Source organism: Rutilus rutilus, assembly GCF_951802725.1.
Source record: "Rutilus rutilus genome assembly, chromosome: 1".
In the NCBI taxonomy this organism is placed as follows: Eukaryota; Metazoa; Chordata; class Actinopteri; order Cypriniformes; family Leuciscidae; genus Rutilus; species Rutilus rutilus.
Window position 1 is genome coordinate 54,011,500 of NC_140209.1, and position 27,017 is coordinate 54,038,516.

At 39.4% G+C, this 27,017-nt stretch overlaps 1 protein-coding gene across 1 annotated transcript in view; it reads left to right on the forward strand.

Annotated features, from left to right (window-relative positions):
- The window catches only part of sdk2a (sidekick cell adhesion molecule 2a), a 138,354-nt gene that overhangs the window by 83,834 nt on the left and 27,503 nt on the right, over nt 1–27,017 (forward strand). Inside the window, exons 2-21 of the mRNA XM_084430276.1 lie at nt 538–697; nt 4,959–5,065; nt 5,671–5,818; nt 6,929–7,062; nt 9,425–9,536; nt 9,693–9,883; nt 12,072–12,155; nt 12,242–12,436; nt 14,772–14,888; nt 15,114–15,281; nt 16,129–16,231; nt 16,728–16,904; nt 17,995–18,131; nt 18,222–18,369; nt 23,141–23,281; nt 23,473–23,654; nt 25,791–25,906; nt 26,079–26,274; nt 26,378–26,476; nt 26,561–26,752. Of these exons, the coding sequence (XP_084286402.1) occupies nt 538–697; nt 4,959–5,065; nt 5,671–5,818; nt 6,929–7,062; nt 9,425–9,536; nt 9,693–9,883; nt 12,072–12,155; nt 12,242–12,436; nt 14,772–14,888; nt 15,114–15,281; nt 16,129–16,231; nt 16,728–16,904; nt 17,995–18,131; nt 18,222–18,369; nt 23,141–23,281; nt 23,473–23,654; nt 25,791–25,906; nt 26,079–26,274; nt 26,378–26,476; nt 26,561–26,752 (2,907 nt within the window). The remainder of the gene's footprint in view (nt 1–537; nt 698–4,958; nt 5,066–5,670; nt 5,819–6,928; nt 7,063–9,424; nt 9,537–9,692; nt 9,884–12,071; nt 12,156–12,241; nt 12,437–14,771; nt 14,889–15,113; nt 15,282–16,128; nt 16,232–16,727; nt 16,905–17,994; nt 18,132–18,221; nt 18,370–23,140; nt 23,282–23,472; nt 23,655–25,790; nt 25,907–26,078; nt 26,275–26,377; nt 26,477–26,560; nt 26,753–27,017) is intronic.

Below are 27,017 nucleotides of genomic sequence, written 5' to 3' on the forward strand. Positions count from 1 at the left end.
ATGAAAATCTCTTTGAAAAATATGTTAAAAATATTGTTTTTCATGTCCTAAGAGCAATAAAAACAAACAAAAAAATCCGAAAGGGTTAAGTACACACTGTTGCTTTTTCTGCCTTAAATTTTGTTGAATTGAACCTTCCTCTTCGTCATTCTTTGTGGACCAGAACGTAACACTCGCATTGGTTTTCACTGTTCTCCATTTCCACTTCTGCTTAAGTGCTGCACTATTCTAATGCTCAGTTGAATCTGACTACTACATGATAGCTGTACATGTATTGTTTTCTCCCTTGGATTAATCTGCTCGTATTATTCGGGTTTGTAAGTTGCTTTGGATAAAAGCGTCTGCTAAAATAAATACATGCAAATGTAAATGTAACCTCAGCCCTAAGCCTGACTCTAAATCTCACCCTTATATCGGATTGGCTGATAGAAATGTTGTCTCAGGAATAACAAGTATGTTGATCCAGGAACATGTCCTACTTGGGTGAAACATGCTAAGCCTCTTTCTTTCTGTCTCGCTCTCTCTCTCTCCCTCCAGATGATGTACCACCCTACTTCAAGATGGAGCCTGTGGCAACCCAGATCCACCTGGAAGGGAACCGTGTGGTTCTCACCTGCATGGCTGAGGGCAGCTGGCCCCTGGAGTTCAAATGGCTTTACAATGGTACAGAGTTGACGCGTTTCTCCCTGGAGTACAGGTGATACTTCCCAACTTATCACTGCTGTATGAGTGTTTCTGCAAGTTTTGGACATATAGAAAATGCACTTTTCACACTATCACTAGTCTAACACTGAAAGTGCATTCCAAGCACGATGTCACATCTCAAAAAATGTATTTTATTTAGTAACATTTGGTGGTAAAAATAGTAATGGTGAAGGAAATGACATTTTATTTTTTGACATTTACACAAAAGAGATTGTCCGATTTATTCCAAAAAATGACATTTTAGGAATAAATCAAACAGCTCTTTTGTGTAGCTATAGCATTTTATGCTTCCTAAATACACAAATGTTTTTCACAGTTTGACATCTAAAAAATACAATGCAACTGTTAATTTTTTGTGTGAATTTTCATATTTTAAGATGTGGGTCTGGGAGAAAAGTAATACAATCTATTCAGAAAAGGCACTTGAAAAGTAGAAAAAAATAATAAAATAAAATCAAGGCCTGGCTAAAAAGCATCCGAGAACAATTTAATGTGACCTTCATATAACAAAGAGACAAAATTGAAATCTTTTAGTTTGAATAAAAACTAACCAAGATTCCTGACTGTAGTTGAAGAAACACACATGTATCCTTCTGACAGCTTAATCACCATCACAAATACAACATTAACCACAGTTTCAATTGCAACAAATTTCATTCAGTTTTTCAGGTGTTTATTTAAATGATGTCTCCTTTGTTTTTTGGTGAGTCACGATCGAGCGTTTGTGGATTGTAGTCCTCTTGAGTTGTAGTAGTGCCTCATTCCCTCTGCAGCCATGAAATCACACTCATGCCTCTCAGCTCACATTAAATGAGAATAAGATGTATTTCCTGAGCGATCCCTGTCGTCCATGTTTTGTTTTATGCATTCTGCATAAATGTTGTATCCCTGGTGAAGGCAGTGTGGATTTATCAATCAAAAGCAAGTAGTCGAGTAGCTTGTGAATTATTTTCGATAGCTTTGAGAGCTATGTGTAATATTTATATTTAAAAAGCAAGTGATTTTTTTTCTCTATCTCTCTCTCTCTCTGGTCACAGTGAGAGGACTGAGCTGTATTCTTTGCTCGCATTCTTTTTACCTGCTGACCACAGGATTCTTTCATATTTGACTTTGCATTTTAAGACTTCCTAAAAGCTAAAGTCTAACTTACCCGCAGTGCTTACTCTGAGTAAAGGGTCGAGTCAGACGTTTTCTGGCCTCTTGCAGAGGTTCCTGCTCTCTTCGGGTTTTCTGCCTGTCAGTCAAGACAATAGGAGCGGTTTCCGACGCAGTCCACAGAGCATATCCAAAAGATCCCTGGTGACTGAAACTTCCCAGCAGTCTCTTACCTCTCAGACACTGAAAAGTGTGTGTGTTTGTGTGTTTGCATGGTTTGTTTTTTCAGGAAGTGAGGACCTGCTCTCTTCTTTGTATTCCTCACATTTACCGATCAAAGAAAAAGCTTGAATTCACTTCAGCAGGTTAGACTAAACCTGTGACTGGTAATGCAGGAAAACTAAAGGATTGGAAAAAGAGCTGGTGGTGTAAAAATGAGACAGCATTGACTGGTTGGATTAAAACACTACTGCACACTTGTTCGGCTCTCTCTTTATCACTCCATTAAACTAATAGGTCTTGTCACACGCTCGTGACTGAGGCCATGCGGAGGAGTAAAAACACACTTACCTACTTCATGTTTTTATGATGACGGCCCAGTTAAAAAAAAAATATATATATATTATTTCAACAGCATCACTAATCACTAATTACGACTGCAGACGTTCATAGAAAAAAAATTAAAAAATGCACTCTTGTGTTTCAGTGGAGAAAGAAAGTCATACAGGTTTGAGGTTGAGTCAAAGATGAAGAATTTTCATTTTTGGGTGACCTATCCCTTTAAGCATTCAGATGTGGATTTTTGCTGTAAAATTTGTATGAATTAATTTATTTATTTTCATTGTAGCCCTATTTGGGAAGTAAAAAAAAATGCCCCAAGTGGTCAGAGTTTGCACTGCATGTGCCAATGAACTCTGGCATTTGTGGTAATAAACCACTGTAAAACCCATAAATTGCGATTAAACAGAAGTAACAGATTATTTCTTCCTTTTTGTGACACACATCTGAGTGAAACAGACTGATTATCAAAAAAGATAAAATGTAGGGCGGCAACTTCTATTCATCAGTAGTTGATTAGATGGAGGCAGATCTGAATCTGTTGCATTGAAGCTTGAAATCGATTGTAAGAAAGGGGCGGCGTTTAAATGGACTTAAAGTTATGACTGATTAACATTACTAGGTCAGTTTTTTTTTTTTGTTAAAGTGAAAATCATTTAGAAAATCAATAAGGTGAATTTTTATTTCATGCCATCTTTGGGGGCCTTAGTGGTTAGTTCACACTTAAAGTATAACTTTGCAGATTTTCAACTCACTTTGTATTGTTACAATGTCGGTAGTATGTAAATGAACAATGTCTACACGTTCTCCGTGTTACCTGGACAGAGAAATTCACGTTTATATGTCAGCAAAAGTTGGACTTTTGACAGCTCCAGGGCTTTCGTGAAAACCACAGATTATACTTCGCATTTTTGTATCCCCACCCCTCTTTAAACAGCATTATGGTAAACATGGAACACTATGGCAGCAGCTTTCTTACCTGTACTCAACAGCGTCGCAAACACTGAGGTTTTTCAGATTTTCTTTGTAAGTTTCTCTCCATCTTTACGATTCTTTGCAGCCTTTAGCCGCTGCCTACAACACGCTGGATCCTTCACTGGAAACTAAAAGTAACTAATTCCCGCTAAACGTTTACTCTTTGAATTCTTGCACCCGGGAACAATACAGATCGACACCACTATGACTAAACGTTTGCTAACAAGTATTTCCTTCTAAACAGAGGTGTCAAGTAACGAATTACAAATACTTTGTTACCTTACTTAAGTAGAAATTTGGGGTATCTATACTTTACTGGAGTAATTATTTTTCAGACTACTTTTTACTTCTACTCCTTACATTTTCACGCAATTATCTGTACTTTCTACTCCTTACATTTTAAAAATAGCCTTGTTACTCCTATTTAATTGCGGCTTGTTTTCATTCCGGCTTGTCGTCGTAAAAAAAATAATAATTTGGCCAATTACACAAACGGTTTAGATCTGAGTCCCGCCTCCTGAATACACATCGCTAAACTGATTGGCGTTGTGGTGTCTTTCTAACTTGTGAGAGGCTGTAGTCACATTTGGTTGTGCGAAGCGCCAAAACTCCTCCGAAGGAAACCTAGATGCGGTAAGCGAGGGAGAAATCGGGGCAAATCGCGTGAAATATTGAGTCAGAGAGAGAGAGAGAGAGAGAGAGAGAGAATTGCATTTTTTCTTTACTTTACTTTTATACTTTAAGTAGTTTTGAAACAAGTACTTTTATACTTTTACTTGAGTAAAAAGCTTGAGTTGATACTTCAACTTCTACAGAAGTCTTTTTAAACCCTAGTATCTATACTTCTACCTGAGTAATGAATGTGAATTCTTTTGACACCTCTGCTTCTAAAGCAAGGCAGTATTTGACTGGTCAGGCGTATCCATAGCAGACTGGTGGGAGTGGCCTCGGATGGCAACATTCCCAGTGCATTATGGATGATGAAGTTTTCCTACCTATTTGGCAAAAGGGAAGACAACAGCCTTTTTTCTTTGTTTTCTCAAAAAAAAAATCACCTTTATACTGCATAGGTAGCCAAGTTTTTTTTTTTTTTAAAGGCCATTTTGCCAGTGGTTAAGGAGACCATAGTAGTCAATTCGTACTGTATGCTGTAAGGGGTCAACTAGTGGTCAGCTTCCACTGTATGCACCAAACCCTCTGGTGTTCCTTTGATGGTCGCGGGTCATCCAGCCTGATGCTCTGTAAGCCACTGTAAGTACAAGGCCCCAGTCCATAATCCAACCTACATCCACATAAATATTTCTCTCCTTTGTTCTATCTGACGTGTGTGTTGCATCGCCTGTGTTTTGCTGATCACAGCATCAGGGCTGCCTGAGGACTCCTGTCTGTATTGTGGATGAGGGTTCTTACTTCAACAGGTTACTCATAAAAACCCTGAGCTGGCTGAGTGTTGCTCAGCATTTGAGCAGAAGCTAGAACTGTGTTTAATTATGGACCGATAAATAGCTTTTTTAGATCAATGGCCATTTGTTATAGCCACTGCTTTGGGCTTCCTGCAAGTTCTCATTCTTTGAGTATGACATGAGCAAAGAGTGCTTGATAAAATTCCGATTTTCTTTCACCAGGTACGTAATTTCATCACTGGACCGCTCCCATGCAGGCTTCTACAGATGCATTGTCAGGAACAGGGTGGGAGCTCTGATGCAGAGGAGTTCACAACTCCAGGTCGCCTGTAAGTTTCACATCCTAATACAATACTTAATGATGCAGGCACATTGGCAAAATTTAGCTTGAAGAGCAAAAAGGTTATTGTCTGTTGCATGAAACACCGTTCATAGAAGTCACTTTCAAACCAAGCAGCTTTCTGTTGGCCAACATGGTCAATCCATGTTACCAACTTGAACTCGTTGCGAAATCTGCACAGGGAAATCCTTCACTCTCACGTATAATTCCTGATCATGTGTTCAACAGTAAATGTGACCGCACCTACAGGCAAGTGGTGATGATTTGAGGCACCTTTAGTGCAAACAGTGTGGAATGATTAGCGTACCATAATGTAATGCTTTGGGTTTTGGATTCCAACAAACATTTTATTGGCACTTTTGTTGCTTCCTGCACCATTCAGCTTTGATTTAGAACAGACAAATTAGCATACAGAAAGCTGATAATAGAAACGTGTCACAAGTTAGGACTAAGTGTTACCAAGTGGAATCACAATCACTATCACAAGATTGGTGCTTTTGTGTTTTCTGTCAAATGACTCACAATGTACCTGTTGTTGTTTTGTCCTCTCACTTTCCTTTTTCTTCTTTTGCTCCGTTTCTCTTTGTTTCTCAGACATGGAAGGCTTTGTGGAGGGTGAACGGTCTCAGGTGGTGTCCCAAGGGGATGCGGCATTGATATTCCCACCACAAATCCACAGCTTCCCGCGGCCCGGGATCACTTGGTTTAGAGACGGACGCAAGATCCCCCCCAGCAGCCGCATGTAATCTTCTCTTCATTTGCTCAGAGTCAACTTAATGGCCCCGGTTCTCACAGAAGGGCTTTTATACCTTACAGAAAAAGAGTGCAGTGCTACTGTATAATTACTCCAAAACGTCCAGAAACACTCCAGGAGTATTTATTGCAGGAACTCTCATTGGAAAAATCTGCTATAATAAGAACCCATGTTGACTTTAGACTAAACGGGATTGAAGGCTAGAGAGGAAGCCGGCAACACGGGAGCCAATTAGACAAAGTGGACAAAAGGCCTTTATTGATGACCTTGGATGATTGACAGAATTTGCGCCCTGTGTGTGTTGTGTATATGTGTGCACAGTCCATGTTAGAAAGGTCTCGGTAATCACCTGAGATCAATTTACCTCATCCGCCAGCAGGAGGCTTGAAAAAAACAGCTGGCATGTTTGATGATCTATAATTCATGCTGATTGTCCGGTATGTCACATGTGACGTGAGGGCTTTAGACACTTAGGATTGTGTTCCCCCACCGCACTGACTGGAGAACATTCAGACACGGTTTTTCAGCTGGAGTATATGAGGAATCCCCAATGAGACGCTGAGCGTTGAGGCAGGGGTTATATAAACATCTGAGGCTCCAGCGGCGCTGCTCAGACCTTCATTCTCTCTTGCTCTCTCTCTGTGTCTCTCAAGCGGCAGTAATGGTGCTATATGATGGTGAGAGGGCCTGACAGCATACGATTTGTTTGCCGCTTGTTTGTTGCTCCTTCGATGCATTGATATTCCGCGGTGCATTTGATTTGGACTCTGTGAGAGCCCTCACTCTAATTGTGCCGGAGTCAGTTTAATCTGGGCTGATCAGGCCTGTGCTGACAGATACACAAGCTCTAATCTCGCTGCACTCCAAGTGTCGACTCTCATTTAACCACACACACTCGCGCATGACCTGCATTTTAGCTCCATCAATCCTAAAACACTTATCCACTCGAGTCGTCAATGCAAATAACATTACCATCGCAGCCTATTGGACGGAAACTGTTTTGCTCAACGCCCCTGTGTGTTTGAGTTGTTTACTCGCATGCCGGTTGCAGTTGCGCTTTATGGTTTTGTGACTACTTTTCTCTCTCGAACGTCTTAGAGCCCTTACTCTGGACAACACCCTTGTCATCCTCTCCGCCGTGGCCCCAGATGCGGGCCGGTACTACGCCCAGGCCGTCAACGACAAGAACGGAGAGAACAAGACCAGCCAGCCCGTCCTCCTGAATGTAGAAAGTGAGTTCTGAATAAAGAATCTATGCAAGTTTTGTGATGTCCAGTCCAGGAGTCTTCTTTTGCATATTCATGGCTCTCAGATGTCGGCTAATGCTCACATGACATTCAGGTAAACCAATAATATGTTTGAATATTTGGTATATATCATTTCTTTAAAACGTGTTTACTTTGAAAAAGGTTGACCTCTGGTTTAAAAAATTGCTTAATTTTGTTGGTCTTTTTCCTCTTTTATTGATACAAATAGTTGAGAGAGAACAGGAAATGATAAAGAATAGGTTTTAATAGATGCGAGCTGGACTCAAAATGGCTACATAAGCACCACTTCACAATGTGTTGGAGCGTTTACACTAACTGCTTGACCATCTTAATTGTTTGCAAATGAGTTTTTCACACTGCCTAACAGCTGAATTGACGTGTTCATTAGTAAACATCTCCATCGCCCCCTAGTGGCTGTGCATGACACCAAATATAGTGCACATATTGGTTCAGACTCCAGCTTTTCATGGATCAATATTCCCCAACTCGCTGCACTGTAGATTGTGAGTATGTGGCGAGTGGTGAAGCTTCATGGAGCTTTGTATGATAGTTGTGGTCCTGCAGTGCCACAATGACAGGGTGATTAATCACCCTCATAAAAAAACAGCCCCTCTCTTTAATAGACCCCACAAAAACAGATTTATGAAACAGACAGGCAGACCATAAAGACCCTCTGTGAGACCATGGCCTACTGTAACTCTTATCCAGGGGTCTACGTATGGAAAGGGAAGCAAATAAAGGGTAATCAGATCAAGACGGAAGAGAAGAGAGATCACTGATTGAGGGCAGAGAATCAATGGACAGCTAAAGGTTTCCAGAAGCTAACAAATGATTGCGTGGCATTTAATCATGTCGACGGCGTCTCTCAATCAAGACCCATTCCGCAGCACGGCACATTAGTGAAGGTATTACAGTGCACTTACAAGAGGAGAGGGTGCAGAAAATTACATATATAAAAGTAAGCACATAATGGAGAGGGCTGTGCAGAGACGAACAAGTGCTCTGAGCTTCAAGTTTAGCTTTATGTCTGCTTTCTTTCGTTATCTCCTTCTCCACTCTTGCTTTCTTTCTGTCTTTCTCTCTCTTCTAAGAAGACAATTTTATAGCTCACAGATTGCTTGTTGAAGTGGTTTCTCTGGTTTTAGTTTTCATGGGCACCCAAATGGCTCCAGTGGGGTCAAGCAGAGGCCATCCACTGGATGATCACACACTTTCACTGAGAAGATCGCACTCTTTTACAGACGACATACTGTAAAATTGTTGAGCGGTACAATTCATGTTAATTGTATAGCTCACGTAATTTGGGCTTGGAAGAATCTGGATGAGAAATGTTCATGAGTTCATATTGAAATCTCTTGTTTGGTTAAACTTTTTGAAAGTCTAGACACATGGGAGATTATTAAGGTGTTATTCCTCAGAATAAAAATGTCATTAGCGAGAGAATAAAGCAAATGTCTCTCTTTGTTCTCCATTTAAATCCACTGTGAAATCCAGAAGCTTACAAACATGTACAATGTATTTCAGTAATACATTTTACTTCTATAATTTCACATTTTGAGGGCAATAACATGATATTTAAACAGAAAGAAATGAAGGTTGGGGCTTCATTGGCAATTGATTATGAAAAGATTTTCTTTGAAATAACATACACCGGTAAATCATCATGATAAAGATGGTGATCAGGTTCATTTCATGTTGACTTTAATTGAGCACTTTCATTGACACTGTCAATGCAACTGTACACTATCATTCAAAAGTTTAGCGTCTGATTTTGTACAGTTTTGCATGAGGTTTTTATCCTCACCAAAGTTGCATTTACTTGATCAAAAATACAGTAATATTGTATTACCATTTTAAATATTTTAATATACTTTAATATGTAATGTAATCCTTTGATGGCAAAGCTGAATATCCCAGTCTTCAGTGTCACATGATCCTTCAGAAATCATTCTAATATGCTGATTTAATTTTTCCATGATTATTTAATGAATAAAAAGTTCAAAAGAACAGTGTTTATTGGAAATATTTGAATCTTTTGTAACATTAGAAGTGTTTTTACTGTCACTTTCGATAAGTTAAATGCATCCTTGCTGAATAAAAGTATTGATTTCTTTAAACAAATCTTACTGACCCCAAACGGCAGTGTAAATAAAAAAAAATTCTATTCGTTTCTATTAAATATTCAGTCTTTGAGCAGTCTAGAAGGCTGATTTACATCCTGAGTCACATCTTGCACCATTTCTTACAGCAAGCCAAACCAATTTAGGATAAACTCTTGAGATCTCATTTGTGATTTTCCTGCCTATATACTTCTGCTTCACTTCAGACATTGGCGGCCCAGCAGACCCCATCGCTCCCTCTATTATAATCCCGCCGAAGAACACCAGTGTGATGGTGGGCACGTTTGAAGTCACACTGGAGTGTGTGGCCAATGCAAGGTGTGTGCGTGTGTGTATGTGTGTGCGCACAAGCACTCAAAATGACCTCTATCAAACTATTAAAGCTCAATTCTGTTTATTTGTTTCCTTCGGGCCGCTCCTATATCTCATTCCCCGCTTGTGTTTATCCGTATTTCTCTCTCGCTTTACCTCCAGGCCTCTCATTAAGCTCAGCATTACATGGCGGAAAAATGGAGTGCTGGTAAACCGAGGCCTCCGGGACTTTGGCCGCCGTCTGACCATCAGTGGACCGCTGGTCAGTGACAGCGGCTACTATGAATGTGAAGCCTCCCTCCGAAGCAGTAGCGCCCCCTCTGTCAGCGCCGGAGCGTATCTGCACGTGATGGGTAATTCCTCCTTCCTGTCAAACGTTACGTCAGAGTTGTGTTTGAAATGTGCCTTGTACAGAAAGTATTCATCCCCTTTGCATCATTTTCTTCTTTTTAATCTTCAAAAATGCCAACACAGGAACATGCAAAAACAGTCTTTCATTTCTCCAAGATAAAAGACTCATTTATGAAAGTATTCATCTCTTATGGTAAATACTAGCCTTCTTGCAGCAATTACAGCCTTGAGTATGTCTCTTCGAGACTTGCACATTTACTTTGTTTCATTTCTGCTCAATTACCATGCATATATGCCCCAACTCTTCCAAATTAAACGGGGTGCCTGCACGTGGATTGCAATTTTCAAGGCATACACACCAGATTTCAATTGGATTCAAAGTCAAAGTTCTTGTTGGATCATTGCAAAATATTTGCCTTTTTTAAGTCCTTCCCTGCTGTGTGCTTTGGGTCGTTGTGCTTAAAATACATCTTTGAACAAAATCTAGATCCTAGAACTAAGAGAAGTTCTGCTTTTACTGAAATCATGAATCTAATCATCATGGTGTTGGACCAAAGAGAGCGCTTTCCTTTTAAGCCTCACATAGCTCAACTTTAGGCACAAGGCGTTCCTCTAAAAAGGTTTTTAAGGTTTTCTCACCTAGATTTGAGCAAACTCTGGGTGAATCTTGGCATTGGCCTTCCTCCGGGAAGGTAATTCTGGGAAGTGTTTTGCCATTTAGATCTACACATTGCAGCTCTTTTCTGGTTACTATGCTACATTGTTTTCTGACAGATATTCAGGTCCAGTTGCCGAGTTTGTTGAGCTTAATCCTAGTATTGTCTGGGTTGTGCTGTGCTTATTGCCTTTTGTTATGATGGGCTTTGCGGTGCTCCAAGGAATATTCTAAGCTTGTCAGTCATTTTGTATAAACTTGTCCAGGTGTTTTCCACACAGTAACTTCCAGTTTTACAAATGTCTTTTGGATCTTTAAAGTCATTGCTGTTTGTTGCAATTTTCCACAGAAGTATGAATAAGTAATGTGTTAGTTCTGTGGTGAAGTTTTTGTTTAATGTCCAAGGGGACCGGGTTTTTTTTATCAATCAATCAATCAATCAATCAATCAATCAATCAATCAATCAATCAATCAATCAATCAATCAATCAATCAATCAACATTGTTTATAGAGCACTGTAGGAATTACGTACATTTTTCAGCTAACACCAGTGTTGCCAAGACAGCGGGTTTCCCAAGGAATTGGGCTAATTTTAAGTTGTTGCCGTGGGTTGATTTTTTTTTTTTTGTTGTTGTTTTTTTCGCAGGTTGATTCCAAATGTTTGGCTAACGTTCTCAGTCAGTTATGAAAACATTATTTCTGAATCTTTTCTGAACATTCAAAGTGTCACATGTTTTAAAATGTTTATAAGAATGTTACTTTTGAAAGTTCTTTGAACATTCTGAAACAATTAGTAACATTTAAAAATGTTAGATGAAAATCCAACGAAAACATTTCAGAAAAATAATTTCCATGAAAAATGTGTAAATAACTAATCAGTAACTACTGTTTTTTCATTCCTCCCAGAGGACTACTAAGAACTACCATAAACAGGTTCATAATTAACATGAATAATGCATAATGTATAATTAATTCTATGTATTACCAAATCCTTCAGAAGGAATGACTAATTATTTAGCAATTTTAGAGGGTTTTTGTAAGGTTTAGAAATTGGTAAATGATAACACTTGAGTCATTACTAGTGATCTTCACTTTAGAATACTGTGACAATGACTTCAGTCATTACTAGAGAGTTATCATGTTTTTCACTTTAAAATTAATTATACATTATGCATTATTCATGTTAATTATGAACCTGTATATAGCTCTGGGAGGTATGAAAAAAAAAACAGTAGTTATTGATTAACTAATAGTGAACTACATCATTCAACTGAGCGCCATTACTTACTAATTCATTAATCAGAGTTTCTTGTTAGTTAAAAGCAGTTACTATAATGTTAGTAATGTGTTGCTCATTTGTTCCTGTTAAGTTATTCATTAACGACAGAACAGTATTCTGAAGTCTTACCTAAACCCTGAACCATATACAGTATAGGTGGTGGGTGTTATAGAGAATTTCTAAAACACAACAACAACGGTATGATTTTCAGTCTGGTCAAGTATTCTCACGACTGACTCAACTGAACTCTGTGCAGAACATCCTCAGTTTGTGAAGGAGCCCGACAGACACATAACTGCTGAGATGGAGAAGGTGGTAGACATCCCATGCCAAGCTCGTGGTGAGTTTGTGCGTCTGTCCATGTGTGTGTGTGTGCGTGAGCGTGTGGATGTGTTAGATAACACTCCTCTTCCTATGCCCCTGCAGGTGTTCCTCAGCCAGATATAGTGTGGTATAAGGATGCTGTACCCATAAGCCCCGTGAAGACACCTCGTTACAGAGTCCTGGTGGGCGGCAGTCTGCAGATAAACGGACTGCTCCCGGACGACACCGGAATGTTCCAGTGTTTCGCTCGCAACTTAGCGGGAGAGATCCAGACGAACACGTACCTTGCTGTCACCAGTACGTCAAAGCACCATCTGGGCCTGTCAATAACTCTTGTCTTCATTTATTACACTTCTCCCCTACATTCATCTTCTTCCTTATCTGCTGTCAGATGTGTCATTTTATAAAGTCTGTGACTTATCAGCAGCTTTTACTTGCAGAAAGAATGAAAGATTAAAAAGAGTGATTATTCCAAGTTTAAGAGGGAAGGATCCTAAGAATAATGGATTTTTCGTGTGCACTGGACAGGTCTTTATTGTGTCCACCATTTATTTAATGCTTAATAGACAGCTTGAAAAAGACATCTTTGATTTGGTCAAGTTAGGGAAGAATGGCTCATATATTTTTGTATTTAGATCTTCTGGTGTGTGTGTGTGTGTGTGTGTGTGTGTGTGTGTGTGTGTGTGGTTTAAGGTTATGAATGGGGGATAGAATGTACAGTATTGCTCATAATTTAGCACAATATGCAAGAAGGTAATAATATTAAAAATCCCCCTGTGGTGAAAATCTAATTTTTAATGTTGACTATATGTCTGTGTGGTGTTTTTAATATGCTTTAAGACAAACCATGTGCAGATTCATAAGTCAACACCATTGCTGAGTATAAAAAAAACTAAAACAACTAAGACAGTCTCAAAAACGCAGTTTGAAATCACTTGTGTTTCTGACGTCACAAACTACCTTGTAGCCAATCAGGTCAACGTGTGAGTGGGCTTTAGCATATCATTAACTGTTGCGATGCAAGAGAAGCCAGGTTGTCCCGGTATATTTTGCTGTTGATCGTGTACATTTAGCAATATAGCGGGTGAATTATGTATATGATGTATTTAACGATGCTATGATAAACTATATGTCTTCCACTGACGTTCTGAGTTGTTCAAAGTGTTTCTAAGGATGCAGCTGTCTGACTCTGAGATCAGGAACATAGTTTGTGTAACATTAGCAACACATTATTAGCTGTTTGATAACGTAGTCAAGGGAAAGGCTAATCATATTAATTACTGTTATGTATCTGACGTTGTAGAGAGCGGTCCGACATTGTAGAGAGCGATACATAAAATGCATTACCATTCTGATTCATAATTCACTCTTCCACTTCTTCTTTTGAATCAGTTTCTGGTTTAAACATATATGGCTGAAACCAGTATGTCCACTCGCCATTTTGTAGCGTTTACAACGAGTGGATCAGATAGTCCGAGCTGGTGTGAGTGAGTGGAGGCGGGGCTAATTAGCATATTCATACTAAATGAAGTGAGGGTGTAGAGTTACATTAAAGCTATTTTAAGGCATGAATAATTTTTTTTAATGTTTAAATGTTAACATGTTTTTCGTGTTATTTTTATTTATATTTATATATTTATTTTACTGTCCTGAATAAGCTGTTTCACATAATAGATATTATTGTCCACTAGACAAAATATTAACTGAATTTACACAAATTAACCAGTTTGTTTACGTTGAATCTTAATATTGAATACTGTTACCTGGATGATTAATAACTGTTCTTGTATAATGACAGTGACTGTATGATTTTGAAATTCTGAGGACATTTGAGGGACATTTGAGGGAAAACATTCACTGTTGCTTATGATTGAAATACAATGTTTTTTTTGTTTTGTTTTTTTTATTCAATAGTGCCCTTTAAAAGCTAAATGAGATATTCGCATGTCCAATTCAATCATCCAATTAAAAAAGTTTAAACTCACCGGCTCCTATTTCAAAGGGGGTGTAAACTAATGAGCAGAATTGTAAATCCATCTGTGTTTACTATATTTAATAAACCAAGCAAAGTTGCTACTGTGTATCAGTGGATATTACAGAGCATATCTGGTGTTTTATTTAGTCATTTACTGGAACAGAGAGCGGGAAACAGAGCGATGTGGTGAGAAAGGAACATGGCCTAGAAGAAAGCATTAATGCTTAATGTAATGAACTTTGAAGTTGTTTTTTTGAGTGATTACACTTGTTAAATAGAGACAGTATATGTCCAGGATGAAAGTAAAACTGGACTGGAGCGTACATGGATGGATTGGATCGAATCGGCAGCAGAATATGTTTCCAGATCATTCCGTAACAATTCAATTTTGTCTACAGCGACAATAAATCCAGAAGTCGCCTGCAATTAGGAACCAGCCAACAGTCCTCGCAAAGAAAATTGCTTTTATAAACATACTAAATGTCTTCAGGAATATCTAAAAATACAGAAGGGTCTGTTAGGTTTAGAGGTAGACGTTGAGTTGGAAAATAGTATTAGCTCAATAAGACAACAATAGAAGTCAATGGAAAGTCCCCAGTGTGTGTGTTTGGGTGAATATGTGCATATTTGTCTTACCAGCCTCTCTCTCTGCTGCAGGTATCGCCCCAAACATCACGGCCGGCCCCTCTGACAGCGCCGTGATTGATGGCATGTCTATCATTTTACACTGTGAGACCTCAGGGGCCCCGCGACCTGCAATCACATGGCAGAAAGGTCAGTCTCCAATCAGTCATCTCTCTCAGAGAAAGATACCCATCAGTGTCTCGGACTTTCGGACATCAATGTTTCTATGGAAGCTTAGGGATGTCGGCTAAATCAAGTGTCCAATCAACGTTGTTCTGATGAGCTGGGGACCGTCTTGTCTGTTTGATCGTCATTTTCATTTCTCTCTCTCTCTCTCTCTCCCTTGTGTTTCGCCATCCCTCCGTCTTTGCACAGCTGAGCGGGTTCTGGCAAGCGGCTCTGTGCAGTTGCCGCGTTTCACTTTGCTGGAGTCTGGCAGTCTTCTGATCAGCCCCTCTCACCTGTCTGACGCCGGATCCTACACCTGCATGGCCAGTAACTCCCGTGGGATTGACGAAGCCTCGTCCGATCTGGTGGTGTGGGGTGAGTGTATGGCTCGTCGTCTCACGCAGAGTGACTAGAAATGACTGAAATGTCATGTGTTAACCATCAAGTACATTACAAAGTAATAACATAATTTCCTTCAACTTGAACTAACCTTGATTTGTCATAGCATTCGTCATATTATTGGATATTTTAAGACCTTGACGCACAGTCATGAGGGTCTGCAGTTTTATGTTTTTTATGTGTTTTATTTTGTGTTTTGTTAGGTTGTGTGTTTTTTTTTTGTTTTTTTTCTGTGTTTTGTGTTGTGTTGTTTTTTGTTTTGTTTGTTCGTTTTGTTATATTTTTTTTTTTTTTTTTTTTTTTGTGTTGTTTTGTTTTATTTCTAAGTGCTGATTTCGCCACATAATTTTTATGATCGCACCACATGAGTTTTTTTTGTTTGGTTTTTGTTTTTATTTTGTTTTTTGTTTTGTTGTTTTGTGCCATCTTTTTTTTTTTTTTTTTTTTTTGTGTGTTCTGTTTTGTTTTTGTTGTTTTATTTTGTGTGTTCTGTTTTGTTTTTGTTGTTTTATTTTGTCTTTTGTTTTGTTTTATTTTGTCGTTTGTTTTGTTTCTGCATGTTGATTTCACCACATAATTTTGACGATCGCACCACATGACTTTGAGTTGGCTGACTTTTAAAAAATATTTATAAGCAATATAGGTTGCTTATAATAGCCCCCCCCCCCCCCCCTCTTTTTATTGAGGAGGCACTGCCTCCCTTGCTTCCTTGTAGGAAACACCCCAAATATACTTCTTTTTCACAAGGGATGGTTGTTACAGAAATTGGAGGTTGAAATCAATGTGATCGATCACGGTACTACACTGTGATTTGTGTGTGCAGCTCGAACGCGAATCACTAATCCACCTCAGGACCAGAGCGTGATCAAGGGCACCAAAGCAGCCATGACCTGCGGGGTGACCCATGACCCCAGCGTTACAATCAGGTACAGCCTCGACCATCCTATCCATGTCTTTGTCAACTCTCTCTCTCTCTCTCTCTCTCTCTCTCTCTCTCTCTCTCTCTCTCTCTCTCTCTCTCTCTCTCTCTCTCTCTCTCTGCCTTATCTAACACTCCATCTTTGATCAACACTAGCTTGTTCCTTCACTTCCTGTCCTGTGTGTTTATTACATTCAGTCTCATAAGACTTGATTTAACTGTCACCTGCTGGGCTGTTGTTATTCATTTGATCAGGGAAAATGGATGAAATGTAAACAAAGCAATAACTTAGATGGAGACTTTAATTAAACGCAAGACAGATGAGATTAAATGGGGGAAACGATGTGGCTGCAATTAAGAAGTGTTGATGTGTATGTGTGAGAGCATATGTGTGCAGGCCAATGTGCTGTTGTGTGTGTATATATGTGTGTGTGTGTGTTCTTTAAGTTTTTCCATGTATTGTTGCTGTGAACAAGAAGTAAATAGACCTCCGTTGTTGACAGGCACATCTGGGAAAAAGGTGGAACGGCTATTGATGTGAAATCGAGTCCCCGCTTGCGTCTCGACTCCAACGGCACCCTGCATATATCTCAGACCTGGTCGGGGGACATTGGGACCTACACCTGTAAGGTCACCTCTGTGGGAGGCAACGATTCCCGCAGCGCTCACCTGAGAGTCAGGTACACGTCAAAGAGAGTGACGCCCAGCCAGCTACCCACTTTCTGTGTGCTTCGCCTTATAGATTCACATTCAGCTACCGATTTTCACTGCCTCTTGGACATTGTTTTGGATTTTATCTGTGAGCTTTGTTTTTCTATTGGGATTTAAAGAACAGAGGCAATAGGTTGTTGGGAATGCACAATGAATAGTAAACAAAACATCCAAAATTCTCTCCTTTACTCTTTCCTCTTTACTCTTTTTTTATCAATGTTTCATTGTTTCAAGTACAGAAGTGCATTGTGTTTTATCTGCTTGATAAATAATGGTGCATTGGCAAAGCAGTTGAGGCAACATTTATGTAAACAAGAGAGACAACGTTTATTATAAAAACTCTGTTTATCTCTCACTCAACATCAGTTTGGTTTGCTTTATTGACATGACAAACAATTATGCATTTGTGTTGTCAAATCGTTTGCAGATTAGCAAAATAGCAGAAAAATAACTTATTCTGCAAACGATTTGCATATAAAGTGAGTGTAAACAGTACTAAAACAGTTTATCATGTATGCTACCATTAAAAGTTTGGGGTCAGTACATTTTTTTAAAGAAATGAATACATTTATTCAGCAAGGATGCATTAAATTGATCAAATGTGACAGTAAAGACATTTATAATGTAACAAAATATTTCTATTTCGAATAAATTCTGTTCTTTTGAACTTATTTCTGTTGAACATAATTTACAGCATAAAGGTTTTCAACGCTGATAGTAATGAGAAATTTTTCTTGAGAAACAAGAATGATTTCTGAAGGATAATGTGACATTGAAGACTGGAATAATGATGCTGAAAATTCAGCTATGATCACAGGAATACATCTCATTTTCAAATAGAAAAGGTTATTTGAAATTGTTATAATATTTCACAATACTACAGTTTACTGTTTCGGCCTTGGTGAGCATAAGAGACTTCTTTCTAAAACATCTTACCGACCTTACAATTTTGAATGGTCGTGTATATTTTGAACAGAAAGGAAATGCAGTGTAAAATCTGTGAATGATTAATGATCACTTTTTGTTACTTTCTCGCTCTCTCTCTCTCTCTCTCTGCAGGCAGTTGCCTCACGCTCCAGAGAACCTCATCGCCACCCTCAGCAGCTCTGAGAGAAGAACCATCAACCTGACCTGGGCCCAGGCCTTTGACGGGAACAGCCCGCTCATCCGTTACACCCTGGAGGTGTCAGAGAACAGTGAGTTTTCTGGCCTGCTGTATTTTTCTCATCACTCCTCACTCATCATTCAGCTCCAGAGTCCACTCTCAATGTCTCTGTTGGTGACAGACGCACCATGGACCGTCCTCTTGGCCAACATCGATCCAGAAGCCGCCAGCGTGATCGTGGGAGGGCTCATCCCGGCACGCTCTTACCAGTTCCGCCTGTGTGCCGTCAACGATGTGGGGAAGGGCCAGTTCAGCAGGGAGACGGCACGGTGAGTGTGGCAGTCAAAAAGCCAGAAACCTTTTCTGTTATCACAGTTAAGCCTGAAGCTTAGGACATCATACTGTGAGATTTAATGTTAACAAAATGATTGTTTTTTACACATATTCAAGGAACAAAGTGTTAACGAAGCCAGATTTTTGACATGACGTTTAGTCTTTATTACAACTTATTCAGGTCAAGGACTACCCACTTCCATAGAAAGAGACTGACATGGAAAGCGAACAGTCACAGTTCATTTTTAATTACATGCCGTTTTAGAGCCAAGTTTGACTTTCATCGATCCCATCGACTTTCCCCACTCCCCCCAGCGTTCCCAGGCGGAAAACCAACCTTGCAACTTGGGGACTACCGTCCCGGCAAGATAGAAATTGGAAGTCTCGTGAGAAGCGAGAACGAGAACGAGCGCGAGCGCGAAACACGAATTGCTTTACGGCAATTCGACATAAACACACACGCATGTATGATGTATTACCAGATTACCCACCTCGGTAGACATAGCTCCACACGATACAGTTGGCTTGCTCCGATCAAAACAAACGCACATGAGCAGCGGTAGAGAGGGGGAGGAGGCCGCCGCAAGTGAGTTTTTTACGACCGTGTTGTGAAATATATGCCCCCCCACAGCTGTAGGGGGAGCTCGTGGGGAAAACATGCGACAACAAAAGGGAAAATCAGCGAAGAAGTGACAAGAGTTCGCTAGAGTTGCCGAGTTCTCCTTTAAGGTGTCATTGTTACAGTGTAATTATATATTTAAGTACTGAGTAATATTAAGCAACTACATGTACTTACTCTAGGGTTAGGGTAGGATTAGGATTTGGTTGAGGGTTAGTTGCATGTAATTATGCATAATTTACTGTTATTACTATGGTAAGTACATGTAACATATGTAAAAAGGACACTGTAAAATAAAGTGTTACCCAATTTGCTGCTTTTGAGGTTAGGTTAGGGACGGGTTTGGTGGTATGGGTACGTTAGGTTTAAGGTGTAAGGGAAGGGTCAACAGTGTGATTACATTAAGGTATTTTAAAATATAAATACAGTGTAAAAACAGGTAGGTACACAATAAGTACTGATTAGTTTAAAAACTAGTACATAGTAGTTAAAGACACTTAGAAATAGATTTGATGCCACTGGTGATCCTCATTGCTCAGACAGGTTGCTGAGAAAACGGTTGTTCCCTTACTTCCAGAGGTGAATATCAGCCAATCAGATTGAAGGTTGTGATTTTACAGTACAGCGCTTTCCATCAGACGGTCCGTTATCAGGGTTTCCTGGGGTGTCCTAAGGACTAGCGCAGACATGTCCACGAGAATCGGACTTAAGCTAGAAAAATAGCCTTAAAAACCTGGTAAAAGCTGGAAGAGAAATTTCTTCTCGCAGACCCTCGTGAGGAGGGAGTGCATTATTCAGCTGAATCTCAGCCTGCAGTGCTGGGAGAAGTGGAACTGTACACTGAGAGACTTTAACAGCTTTTGTACAACCGCTCTCAACTCTGTCTACTACAGCATTACAAAGAGCGGCAAGCGCCTTCAAACGTGCTCCGATCCCATAGGAACGCATGTGACGTCTGAGACGCACACACATAACATCCTGACTCAAAGATGCCCCAAAAACCGAGAAAATGCCAAACAACACTTCTGCTTGAATTCAATGTTTTAGCATTAATATTCGTATCTGGTTGTGTCTTGAGGGATCCCGCTAAGAAAGAAGCAGTCGTTCACAGATATTTGATTCTTGTAATCTGATACATTTGGAGTTTCTTCGGATCAGCTGGAGAGTGAAGTGTGTATGCTTCATTACAGCTGGAGGGAGACTGATTGAAAATGGAAAATGGAAAAAGTCAAGCTCAAATCAATGTTTGAGGATGAGATCTGAAGGCTTGTGGGAAGTAAACATTCTTTGCCCGTGTGCAACTTCCTGCGCATGCACAGCTGTGGCAAATCAATAATCTGCTGCCCAGGATACCAAAGTCCTCGACGGACCTACAAAAAACAAACTGGGAAAATATTAGAAAAAAAAAGAAAAATGTGTAGCTGATGCAATACCACGTCAAGAGCTAACATTCCTGGGGGCGAAAATGCATAACACACTATTATGAGAATGCCATATTGTTCTCATACACAGTGGTCAAAGTGGTGAACTTCGTGGAGGTTTCATCATTTGACACCTAATTTATAATTTAGCATATGAAAAACAAATGGTCAAGGTTTAGCTGCTTAGCATTGCTGGTAGATGTTGTAACTCTGCAGGCTAATTTAAAATTAGCATTTTATCTGGATTAAATCTTTTTTCTCTGTCTGCTAACTTTGATGGGACTGTGTGTGTTCTTGTGGTGCCATTAGCCAATCAGCATCATCATGGCGTTGTTTTCCTGTTACCATTCAAAATCTCACCAAAGGCTGCATTTATTGATAAAAACTTATTTATTACAAATTAAAATAACTATTTTCTATTTGAATATGTTTTAAAATGTAATTTATTCCTGTGATGGTAAAGCTGTATTTTCATCATCATTACTCCAGTCTTCCGTCACACGATTATCATTGTCAATATTTCAATTGTGCTGCTTAATATTTTTGTGGAAACTGTGATACATTTTTTTCCAGGATTCTTTGATGAATAAAAAGTTCAAAAGGACAGCATTTATTTGAAAAATAATCTTTTGAATATTATAAATGTCTTACTGTCACTTTTAAACAATTTAATGCATCCTTTATCAGCTGAATAAAAATATTTATAAAAAAAAAAAAACTTACTGACCTCAAACATTTCAAAGGTACTGTACATATTTGCACATTTACATAATTTTGATTCATCCTCCTAGTTCAGATATTTGTTCAGATTCATTCACTGATTCGTTCAAATTACATATTTACTCCAGTAGTTGGTGATAAATCAGTATGTTATAGGTGAGTTATTGAATTGATTTGAACTGAACTCCCTTGAACATAGATGGCATATTTTAAAATCATGTATTATCTGAGCAAGCAGCTGCCAGTGAGATGAATGGGAATGCTAACAGGTATTATAAACCTCCCTGATTCTGACAAAAGCACCACAAACTCTGAAAAAAAAAAAAAAAAAATTACCATCCGTTCATTCCCACAGACTCTGAGCTCATCTCACACCAGATCTATTCTCTCAACTAACAACTTCCACTCATTTTGCAACTTCCAGATCAGAAGACATTCTTCTGTCAGCGCGTTCAGACGGGGGAACCCGCAGAGGTGGGGGTGACATAACAGCACTGCGCCGCTCAAGGATCCGCGCCTATTTCTTTGATCCTAAAACACTGCGCTTTATCTCAGCCACAGAACTGCAACTCTCACGCAGGAGATATCAAGATGTCAAGTTAAATAGATTTAAGAGGAGTCTTGCTGGATTTTTTGTACTCTGTGTCATTAGCCAATTTTGGTTGTGGCGTCTTTGATCATCTCACGTCAAGTGAAAGCATGTATCTCGAGGGCCACTGCTCGAAATGCAGCCGGCGCTCAGACGGCTTCTGAGATCAAAGTCCTTAATCGGCATTCACCGTCAACTGGTGCATTACAATGACACACAGAGACAGTCAGCATATATGTGGTCAATGGGCCCTATTTTAACGATCTAAGCGCATGGTCTAAAGCGCACGGCGCGAGTGCACTTAGGACGTGTCCGAATCCACTTTTGCTGGTTTAACGACGGGAAAAATTGTCTAAAAGGGTTATCCCTATTCTCTTAATGAGTAATGGGTGTGTTTTGGGCGCAATGTGCAATAAACCAATCAGAGTGTCATTTCCCATTTCATTTAAAAGCCAGTTGCGCTCGCACCATGGCGGATTCGCTATTTACATGGTGGAATTTGCAAGCGGAAAGACTGAACGCATCTCCAGAGAGGAAACGGATCTGCTTGTGCGCGTCCATCTACGCAGACCATCTACGGGACAAGCCGGATTCCACCATTTCTTTATGTACACAATATTAATATTTTACATTGTAATCCTTTTATTTTTAATATTTGGCATGTTTGTGTGCTGCTGCGCATCCCTGTGTGTGTTATAAGCGGAATGTACGCGCGTTGTGGACCCGCCTGTAGGCTTATATTACTAATGTGCCCATTAAATAACAATAAAAATACTGTGCCATTGACTTTCAACCAGGTTTCAGCTGGTCAATGGCGTAGTCTATTTCAGTTGCCTCAAAATAGCAACGAGCCAACAATGTGCCTGAACACACCTCGTTTTCAGACCATGGGCGCACAAATAGGCGCAAATGCATTTGCTATTTAAACAACGTGGCACAGGACGTGAAAAAGATAACTGCGTCGGGCTGAAACTAACAAAAAACACTTGCGCCGCATTGCGCCGAATGTATGATAGGGTCAATTGTCATAAATGTGGTTATATATGAGCTATGAATATTGTAGATCTGGTTTTTGCACCATAATGTTCCTTAGGTTTTCTCAAAATCATACAACCTTGCTTATTTCCAGGTTAAAATAATAATAACACCAAAAAAAAAACCTCACATTTTCAATGAGGTCTGAGACAGCTTGAACGTGCTGCATGTGATATTAATCTTCCAGTGATTCCTCTCTCTCTCTCTCCATCTTTCTTTTAAATTATATATTTTGTATTTTTGCCTCTGTATTCGATGGTACACTAAAACAAGGAAGTAATTGGGTGGAGAGCGAGGTAACCGACTCAACCCTGTGTCACATGGCCATTCCATTTTCTCTTTTAATCTCTTTTTGACTCTTTATCCCAATTCCCTGTTTTTAGAGTACCATTACCGGAGGAGCCCCCAAGCGCCCCTCCTCAGACAGTGATAGCCAGTGGCCGAACCAACCAGTCCATCATGATCCAGTGGCAGCCGCCCCCTGAGAGCCACCAAAACGGGCCGCTTCAAGGCTACATCATCAGGTGAGAGATCTCTGGGACTTTCCTTTACACAATCAAGCTGTTCTCAGCTTCGTCTTCTAGAGTAGATCGGGTCTAGCCTGATTCAAGTCCCATTGGAACCCCACTCAGTGAGAGCTCCTTTATTTGAGTCTCAGAAGTCATAGGACAGATGCTTTTTCCATGTCTCTTACTATTCCCACCATGCCGCTCAGGTACTGTCTGTCTGGATTACCGGTGGACTGTCAGATGAAGAACATCACTAACCCAGACCAAACAAATCTTCTGCTGGAGGACCTCATCATTTGGACCAACTACGAGATTGAGGTGGCCGCTTATAACGGGGCAGGCCAGGGCGTCTACAGCCCCAAAGTCACGGAATGGACCCTACAAGGCGGTGAGGACCTTGAGAGTATTTTATAATCAACAGATTTCCCAGGCAGCAACATAGTGTCGGCCCAGATCCGGGCCACATCTGGTACTTGTGGATTCAACGCGTGCCGGATCTGGGCCGATACTATGTTGCTGTCTGGGTTTGGCAATGCAAATTAGCATCTGGTTTAAGACGTGCTTTTTTTTGGGTGGAAAATAATGGCAAAAACACTAGTAAATTGAAGAGCGCAAACCTTAGTAAATCCCCTTGCATGATTAATTTAAATACTCTCCTCCCATAAATTTTGCGTCTGAAAAGGAAGCTCATACAAATGCATATGCAATAAGGTCAACCGCAAAAATAATCGTGTCCATGCCTTTTCAGCGCTAATTTTTCACTGTGTGTCTTTGGTAAACCCTGACAGTAATTTTTAACGCCAAAAGAGGGTTTGCATTGGCACAAATGGTTAGTAAATTTGTCCCTAAATGCCTAATTTGCTATTAGATATTTTTAGATTGAATGTTTCTCAAGACAATTATTTATTGGTCATTTTTTTCTTATAGTAGCAGGGTTGAACAGTTAAGCTTAACAAATGCCATCACTATACTGTACGTTTTGTGTAAAAATGGAGAAAATGGAATAAGATTATCTTTATTACTGTCTTGCTAAAGAATGATAAATATGATTTCAACAAATATAATATTTCATGTAATATTATTAAGTTATTGTAAATTATTTAACATTTCCTGTGAATTAAAATACAATTATTTGTTTGATAATATTTTTTCTTACAATAACTTGGGTAACAGGGTTGAATAAGGTTTACAAATGGATTTAAATTGTTTGTGTAAAAATAGAGAAAATGGATGAAAGATGATGAAGAAAGGGTTGAAATGATGTCACGTCCTGTGTGTCACAATTTTCAAGGAATATTATGTTTTTGAAATACTGATCCAATAATTTTTTTCAATGTGAAAAAAAACTCAAAACTTTTGGGATAGTTTTTATCTTCATATAGGTAAGCACCTTGATTCTTCCAAATTGATTCAGTTAAAAAACATATAATCATTTACTATAAAGGTACAACAAACACTCAAATTAATTGCATTATTTTTTATTTTATTTTGTTTGGAAAATGTTTTATTCACAAGCAAAAATTCTCTAACTCGCAGCCTACTGTTTTACATTTCTTTCACATTTCAAAACAAGAAAAGTGACAGATTCTTGAAATATTATGCTGATTTTATTTTTTAATGCCACTGATGCATAATATTTTCCTCTGTATGTGTTTATAATGTTTGTTTTTTTCTTATTTTTTACCCTTTTCTCTTATTTTTTTTATTTTTTTTACTTTACATGAAGATTTGATGTAATTTCATTCCTGTAGAGGCTCTATCTGTTCTGTCTTTTCTATTTTTATTGTTTGATGCATTATATATTTATTATATATATGGAATATTAGTTTGTTTTTGTAATTGGGTAAAATGCAGTTACATGTTTGCATGCAACATGTGGGTTGCAGCTAAATATCTGTTTTGGTCATTAACGAATAGATAATTAAATATTTATATGATTTTATTTATATGATATAATATTTAATTTAATATTAGATATATTTCTGATCATTTTTTTCTTTCTTACAGTAACTTGGGTAACAGGGTTGAACAGTTAAGCCATCAACATTACAATTTGTGTTAAAATTGAGAAAATAAATGGAATGATTTTCTTGTCTTCTCATCATGCTGAGAAAATGATGTCACTTCTAATTTGTCATAATTTTGAGGAAAAGTGAATAGTTTGTAATGGGCAGAAAATCATGCATTTACAGGTTCGCACACAACATGAGGGTACACAGCCAAATATATATGTTTTTGGTCTTGAAATCATATTCATATAATCATATTCATACCGAATTTAAACAGATTATGCCAAAATTATGACATTTTGATGGTTGTGACAGTTGCGACAGATCAAAATCACCCATTTTAAAATGGCTGCTTTTCCTGCTAGATCCATTTTTAGATAAGATAACAGTTTATACACTGTCTAATAGTTCTCACAAAAAGAAAAGGATGGAATTATTCTGGATGTCTTTTTCAGTAACTGTCCGCTCTTTGATTTCCCTCACCATCTCATCTCCTCAAATCTTCTCTTTTCAAGTGCCCACGGTCCCACCAGGGAACGTCCAGGCAGAGGCTGTCAACTCCACCACAGTCCGTTTCACGTGGAGCGCCCCGAGTCCACAGTTTATCAATGGCATCAACCAGGGATACAAGGTGAGCGTCCATCCACTGCCCTCTATTGGTCAAGCACAGGACTGCAGTGCTCTTTTTATTGTAATGGTTTCATTACTTCCAATATATGTCATGCTGAGACAGCAGCAGCAGGATTCACATTGGCTTGTGCTAAGCGATAGTGGTCACATCTGTCCATTTTTTTTAACTTCAGCTGTTGGCATGGGAACCAGGCCACGAGGAAGATGTTACCTTGGTTACTGTAAGACCCAATTTTCAAGACAGTGTTCATGTGGGTTACATCACCGGACTGAAGAAGTTCACAGAGTACTTGACTTGCGTGCTGTGCTTCACTACGCCAGGAGATGGTCCTCGCAGCACTCCGCAGCGCATACGCACCCACGAAGACTGTGAGTGTCCTTTTTACGTATCCGTCTCTACACGTAACGATGCTCTCTTCAGGCTTGCAGGTGTCTGTTTGAAAAGACTCAATGTGGGTGTCTGTATTCTCAGCCCCAGGACCTGTAGGTCACCTGAGCTTCACAGAAATCCTGGACACTTCTCTCAAAGTGAGCTGGAAAGATCCGCCCGAGAAGAACGGCATCCTCACAGGTACCCGTACCAGAAAAATGGCGATTTCTTCCGATCTTTCGGAAGTGAGTGTATTCTCAACCGCTTTCTGTCTTGTGCTCGCAGGGTATCGCATTTCCTGGGAGGAATTCAACAGGACGAACACGCGCGTCACGCATTACCTGCCGAACATCACGCAGGAGTACCGGGTCACCGGTTTGACTGCACTCACTACCTACACCATTCAGGTGGCCGGGATGACCTCCAAAGGTCAAGGTCAGCTGTCGTCCTCCACCATTTCCTCTGGTGTGCCACCAGGTCAGTTTCTACTCATTCAAAGTTTTCTTTCACTCCAAGATTGAGTCGATACCGTCATGCCATCATTTTCCAGCAAAAGTGTCGAATTTGTAGCTCCTGTATTATTATGATGACTTACTATCTCCAGCTGTTATTTCAAATAAATTAAAATTTGTGTTCATAAGATTTAATTGATATTTTGTGTGTGTTGGGGCCAGTAGACATCTGAACAACTGAGCACACTGTGAACAATTATTTTCATGATTTATCACAACTTTTGTTCTTT